Genomic DNA, 7,173 nt, shown 5'->3' with positions numbered 1-7,173 from the left:
GGAATAATCAGAATATCTTCATGTTATCTGCGGAATTAAAATGCATAAGGCAAGCTAAGATCGCTACAGTATGATTGGATAACCATTTGGAGCATCGTGTCGTGATTGGTTAGACCGAGCCTCAGGGGTTGCTGGGTAGTGTTTCACAGGTTGTCCAGAAATCCTGGTTGGAGGATTCAGGATTTCCTGCTTCCACCCCCCCACCCCCCCCACATCTTGATTCTGGGAATCTTTTAACCAGGATTTTCAGAAAACCTGGGAATTTTCAGAAAGTTACCGGAAATGTGCAACCCTAAGTCTGGGTGATGAAATGCCATGTTGAACCGTTTCTACAGAGACAGACAGTATTACAGTGCATGTCTACAAATAAAAAAAGAAACTAAAAGTGACAAGATTTTACTGTACAGTAACATACTGTATATTTCCACAAAGATACTAAATAAAAAGATGGTGGCTACATTACGTAAATAGTTAATACCTTTTTTTTTCTCGTATGATAAAAAAAAAAAAAAACTATCGACACAGTATATAGATGGTCGGTTTCTTTAAACAAACCTTGGAAGAAAAAAAAAAACTTTTTTTTTTTTTTTTTTACGACAAAAAAATACAATATGAAAAAAAATGAAGAGGAATAAATCATGTGTAGTACACAGCTGGCCTCGTTCCAGAGGAACAATACGGTCAACCTTTGTGTCTGCTCAATGCAAGTTCACCAGTCTAGATTCAGTCTTTTTGAATACTCTTCTTTTTAAATCCCCCTCTTCTTCCTCAGTGGTCTTATCCTTGTGCCTCCAGGTTATGGGCCCCCACCCCGCGGCGACAGCGCCCCCTAGATGTCCCCCTTGGCCTCGTTGTTGTTCATCAGCTCCTTCCTCTGGGCTAGGAAGGGGTACATGCACTTATCAGCACCCAGGAACCGGTACATACACACGATGGCCTCGAAGGGCAGGATGCTGCAGAGAGGAGAGAGAGAACAGAGTTTAAATCCACACAGCTCTTCATTTAGAGACATTCATTCATTCACAACACACTGTACTTATCAGTATATATACACATCGAGGGAATGTAGAGGTGACAATTGCAATGTGCTAGGTAGCATATTGAGGGATGTGGACGGAGAGGTGAGGGATGTGGACGGAGAGGCGATGGATGTGGACGGAGAGGAGAGGGGTGTGGACGGAGAGGAGAGGAGTGGGATGTGGAAGGAGAGGAGAGGGGAGTGGACGGAGAGGGGAGGGATGTGGACGGAGAGGCGAGGGATGTGGACGGAGAGGCGAGGGATGTGGACGGAGAGGCGAGGGATGTGGACGGAGAGGCGAGGGATGTGGACGGAGAGGCGAGGGATGTGGACGGAGAGGAGAGGAGTGGGATGTGGAAGGAGAGGCGAGGGATGTGGACGGAGAGGCGATGGATGTGGACGGAGAGGAGAGGGATGTTGAAGGAGAGGAGAGGAGAGGGATGTGGAAGGAGAGGCGAGGGATGTGGACGGAGAGGAGCGGGGTGTGGAAGGAGAGGAGAGGGGAGTGGACGGAGAGGGGAGGGATGTGGACGGAGAGGAGATGGATGTGGACGGAGAGGAGAGGGGTGGGATGTGGACGGAGAGGAGAGGAGAGGGGAGTGGACGGAGAGGAGAGGAGAGGGGTGTGGACGGAGAGGAGAGGGGTGTGGACGGAGAGGAGAGGGGAGTGGACGGAGAGGAGAGGGGAGTGGACGGAGAGGAGAGGAGTGGTATGTGGAAGGAGAGGAGAGGAGAGGGGTGTGGACGGAGAGGAGAGGGGTGTGGACGGAGAGGAGAGGAGTGGTATGTGGAAGGAGAGGAGAGGAGAGGGGTGTGGACGGAGAGGAGAGGGGTGTGGACGGAGAGGAGAGGAGTGGTATGTGGAAGGAGAGGAGAGGAGAGGGGTGTGGACGGAGAGGAGAGGGGTGTGGACGGAGAGGAGAGGAGTGGTATGTGGAAGGAGAGGAGAGGGTGTAGTGAAGAAGGGGGGAGCAGAGAGGAAGAGAGGAGCAGAGAGGAAGAGAGGAGCAGAGAGGAAGAGAGAGCTGAGAGACAAGGAAGATAAAAGATGGGGAGATGAAAAGGAGTCTGTGAGGAAAGAAAAGAAAGAGAGAGAGAGATTGCCACCACCATTCATATCAATAAAGCATTTCTTTATGAATTGAGAGAGAGACAGAAGGAGAAAGAGAGGACTGACCTTTTCATGAAGTTGACCATGTATACAATGCGTGGCGTGCAGATCATAGCCTGATCGGTGAGAATGGCCCTCATAGACTGCGTTACACAGAACTCTGGCTTCAGGGGAGGCAGGAAGGGCTCAATTTCTTTCCTGTACAGACAGGAAGTGGCATAACAGTTAGAGACAGCCAGAAGGAGGGCAGAACACACATGAACACAAGGGGAAAGTGCCCAGGGTGCTATTCAGCAACGTAGTGTTTAGGTTGTACACAATAGACAACCATGTCTGATCTGATCTAAACCATATCCATCTAAACCCCTGGAATAGGCTAGTTCAGATACAGAAAACCTTCCGCTTACACACACACACACAGTGGGGGGCATTGTAACTAAAGAGGGGAACAGTATCCAGGGTGCACCTGTTAGGGGAGGTAGGGAGGGTATCCCTTGGTTAAGTAGAGCTCTATGTGAAACACTGACATTAGCATACAGGTCAAGGCGCTAGTCAACTCAGTAGAACAGTGCAGTATGGTACACTGAGTGTACAAAAGATTAAGAACACCTTCCTAATATTGAGCTGCACCCCCCTTTTTCCCTCTCAGAACAGCCTCAATTCGTCGGGTAATGGACTTTACAAGGTGTTGAAACCGTTCCACGGGGATGCTGGCCCATGTTGACTCCAATGCTTCCTACAGTTGTGTCAAGTTGGCTAGATGTCACCAGTACACCGTTCAAAGGCACTTAAATATTTTGTCTTGCCCATTCACCCTCTGAATGGCACACGTACACAATCCATGTCTCAATTGTCTCAAGGCTTAAAAATCCTTCTTTAACCTGTCTCCTCCCCTTCATCTACACTGACTGAAGTGGATTTAACAGGTGACATCAATAAGGGATCATAGCTTTCACCAGGATTCACCTTGTCAGTCTATGTCATGGATGTTTTGTACACTCGGTGTATAGAGGTACACCACTAACCTAAGGGCAGCTCTCTCGCTGTAGATTCCCAGTTATGAAAGGGGGGGAAATATAATAAAATGGTGCACTGTTAGCCGTCTGGGACTGCCGCGCAGCTCGTCTGGGACTGCCGCGCAGCTTTTCTGGGACTGCCGCGCAGCTCGTCTGGGACTGCCGCGCAGCTCGTCTGGGACTGCCGCGCAGCTCGTCGGGGACTGCCGCGCAGCTCTTCGGGGACTGCCGCGCAGCTCTTCGGGGACTGCCGCGCAGCTCGTCTGGGACTGCCGCGCAGCTTTTCTGGGACTGCTGCGCAGCTCGTCTGGGACTGCCGCGCAGCTCTTCTGGGACTGCCGCGCAGCTCGTCTGGGACTGCCGCGCAGCTCTTCTGGGACTGCCGCGCAGCTCTTCTGGGACTGCCGCGCAGCTCGTCTGGGACTGCCGCGCAGCTCTTCGGGGACTGCCGCGCAGCTCTTCTGGGACTGCCGCGCAGCTCTTCTGGGACTGCCGCGCAGCTCTTCTGGGACTGCCGCGCAGCTCGTCTGGGACTGCCGCGCAGCTCTTCGGGGACTGCCGCGCAGCTCGTCTGGGACTGCCGCGCAGCTCTTCTGGGACTGCCGCGCAGCTCTTCTGGGACTGCCACGCAGAATAAATATCAATGTGTGCAGAGAAGCACGAGATTGAACTTCACTCAACTCTCTAGAGTTTTCCCCTTTAGTTAAACACTATCAGCGTTTCCCTCTACAGTGAGAATTGTGATCGAATCAACACAATATTAGTCACTGCAACATACCAAAACTAACTATGCAAGAGATTTTCTTGTAGGCAGAGCGCATTGACAGGCACGACCCATACTCTACCAGACCGGTGCGCCATAACCAATCAGAGCTGCAGTATCCCTATAAGCAAATAGACCATTGCCATATATGGATCTGTGCCATTCACTTTGAACTGGACTGTGTTTACAGCATGAGCGGTCGTGAGTAGATGTGCTTGTTTTGAGATCAAAGCGAGAGCTGCATGTAGCCACGTGCACATTTTCATATCCTTTGCTAGTTAGTGAGTTATTAGCCCAGTTATAGATCATTTGTAGTCAGCAATGGGGGAGTGGTTGCTTCCTACAAGAGCACACAACTTATGCATTTCTAGACATCTTTGAAAAGCAAGTCAGGTAAACAGCATTTTTTCTGTCTAAAAGGGGCAGTGTTGTATTTTGAGACAGGCTTTAATAAGCTAAGTAGCCAATAGGCAGAGGGTAGCATATTTTGTCTGATTCTTTCTCTGTAATAATGGTATGGGAATAATAATGATATTTTTTTTGTAAAGTGGTTTCTTGTTTCAAACACAACATTTTTCAGTCACCTCCTTGTCTGAAGGACAAGTGGATAAACAGGTTATTGTCAAGACCTGCATGTTTTTCTTCTCAAAAGTCTCATGGAATGTAGGCCTACATTGAACACCACACATTGGCTGCTACTGTAGGCTGAATGATAGAACAGCTATTTCCCTGTTCAAATGTTATGGGATGCATTTTCTCCATTGTTTTTGATGGTAGGCCACTCTGGTAGGCCTACATTACGATCAAATAGCCACAGCAGCCTACATGGCCACTGTTAAAACTGTAACTTAAAGCGGGTGCAGCCTCAGCGTTCACAGTAAACGCGCGCCAAAAGTTGCAGATAATCTTCACAACATTGAAGTTTTGCGGTCAGCAGACCTGAAATTTGCGCCGTGCCGAACATTTTTTTGCCGGAACATTGCCGTTAGCAGTGGATTCCTTCTGGTGCGTTTAATTTAATTACTAACCTCGACGTATATTTAAATAGCAATTTAAGGCTAAGTGATAAAGCACTATGAGAATGTTATGGATCATGTTTGATTTATTGATCGAGTGAATTATTGATTGATTGAGTGAATGATTGATTGAGTGAATGATTGATTGATTGATGTCTTACCTTATCCTACAGCCTTTGAACATGCCCGTGTCCACCAGGTAGGGACACACCAGCGTCATCTTAATGCCGTCCTTATCAGAAGCCTTGATCTCGTGGCTCAGCGACTCGTGGAAGCCGATGGCCCCAAACTTACTGGCGCAGTAATCCTATAGGGGGTCATGAGAGAAAAAAAGGTGTCCCTGTTAAATCCTGTGTAGCTACCATACTGGAGTAAGGACACAACCATAGAATTACACTGAATAGAACGGGCGTCACCATTGAGGTCAATGACGCCATAATGGGTGGACCTATGGGTTTACTCGTCAAATTGCCAAGGTCAGAGGTTCCAAGCATGTTCTCATTCCATCTCTATGGACACACCAGGTACCCCCTTTAAAACCCTGCAGCAACAGCGTGGCTTCCATTGTGGGGATGGTAGTGTGAGTGGATGTCTGGCTAGGTTCTTATAGTTCCACATTTGCCACGGATACGTCCCAAATGGCACCTTATTCCCTATATAGTGCACTAGTTTAGACCAGAGCACTATGAGCACTATGAACCCTATGAAAGCACTATGAGCACTATGAACCCTATGAGCACTATGAGCACTATGAACCCTATGAGCACTATGAGCACTATGAACCCTATGAACCCTATGAGCACTATGAGCACTATGAACCCTATGAGCACTATGAGCACTATGAACCCTATGAGCACTATGAGCACTATGAACCCTATGAACCCTATGAGCACTATGAGCACTATGAACCCTATGAGCACTATGAGCACTATGAACCCTATGAGCACTATGAGCACTATGAGCACTATGAACCCTATGAGCACTTTGAGCACTATGAACCCTATGAGCACTATGAGCACTATGAACCCTATGAGCACTATGAGCACTATGAACCCTATGAGCACTATGAGCACTATGAACCCTATGAGCACTATGAGCACTATGAACCCTATGAGCACTATGAGCACTATGAACCCTATGAACCCTATGAGCACTATGAGCACTATGAACCCTATGAGCACTTTGAGCCCTATGAGCCCTGGTCAAAAGGAATAGGATGCCATTTGGGACGAAGATCACTAAACTCCTCCCACCCCTCCCAACCCTCCCAACCTTCCCAACCTTCCAAACCCCTCCCCAACCCTCCCAACCTTCCAAACCCTCCCAACCCTCCCAACCCTGGGGTTGGGTTATGGACTGGGGTTGGGTTAAGGGACGGGGGGGGGGGGGTTTGATGTGGTTCGCTGGGGAACTAATCTTCAAAAAGCAGATGTGACTGGAGAAACAGAGAGGATAAAGGAGATGTGACTGGAGAAACAGAGAGGATAAAGGAGATGTGACTGGAGAAACAGAGAGGATAAAGGAGATGTGACTGGAGAAACAGAGAGGATAAAGGAGATGTGACTGGAGAAACAGAGAGGATAAAGGAGATGTGACTGGAGAAACAGAGAGGATAAAGGAGATGTGACTGGAGAAACAGAGAGGATAAAGGAGATGTGACTGGAGAAACAGAGAGGATAAAGGAGATGTGACTGGAGAAACAGAGAGGATAAAGGAGATGTGACTGGAGAAACAGAGAGAGGATAAAGGAGATGTGACCGGAGAAACAGAGAGAGGATAAAGGAGATGTGACTGGAGAAACACAGAGAGGATAAAGGAGATGTGACTGTGCCCACGTGACAAGCCTGCCAGACTATGGTTCCTAAATGAATACTCCCTCCTGCCCTAAAATCACATTAAATTTCTATAAAGTATAATAGGTTAAAACCTTGACTGTGCTCCAGTCCTTTTGAAGAGAGACTTAATGGTTATGGATGAGTGCCCGCCCGCGCAACAACAGCTAGAAAAACAAAAGGCAATGGGGTAGCGTTGCCTAAAGAAAATGACACCACTTTGGAATGGAGAGAGGGAGTGAAAGGGAGTCCATGTGTTCTAGAATATTAAGGAACCATTCTAGAAGGCTTCTCTGGAACCCACAGCTACAGCCACTCTTCCTATTGTCCCCAGGACAAATGACCACATAAAATCCTTTTAACACTGACAAAAAGAAACAGTGAGGGGCCTGGACGAAAGAGGACCCCCCCCCCCCC

At 48.4% G+C, this 7,173-nt stretch overlaps 1 protein-coding gene across 1 annotated transcript; it reads right to left on the bottom strand.

Moving 5' to 3' along the window:
- Positions 1–223: 223 nt before the first annotated feature.
- On the bottom strand, positions 224–5,361 carry LOC311123807 (retinol dehydrogenase 10-A-like; the record flags this gene model as incomplete). The annotated part of the gene is made up of 4 exons (XM_084198036.1): positions 224–953; positions 2,196–2,327; positions 5,086–5,231; positions 5,341–5,361. 4 exons carry the CDS (start codon positions 5,359–5,361, stop codon positions 830–832), a joined length of 423 nt encoding a protein of 140 aa, XP_084054162.1. The 3' UTR covers positions 224–829.
- Positions 5,362–7,173: the final 1,812 nt, after the last annotated feature.

This window comes from Coregonus lavaretus, assembly GCF_964263955.1.
Source record: "Coregonus lavaretus genome assembly, contig: HAP1_SCAFFOLD_6334, whole genome shotgun sequence".
NCBI lineage: Eukaryota > Metazoa > Chordata > Actinopteri > Salmoniformes > Salmonidae > Coregonus > Coregonus lavaretus.
This window is presented reverse-complemented; position numbering and strand designations above follow the sequence as displayed.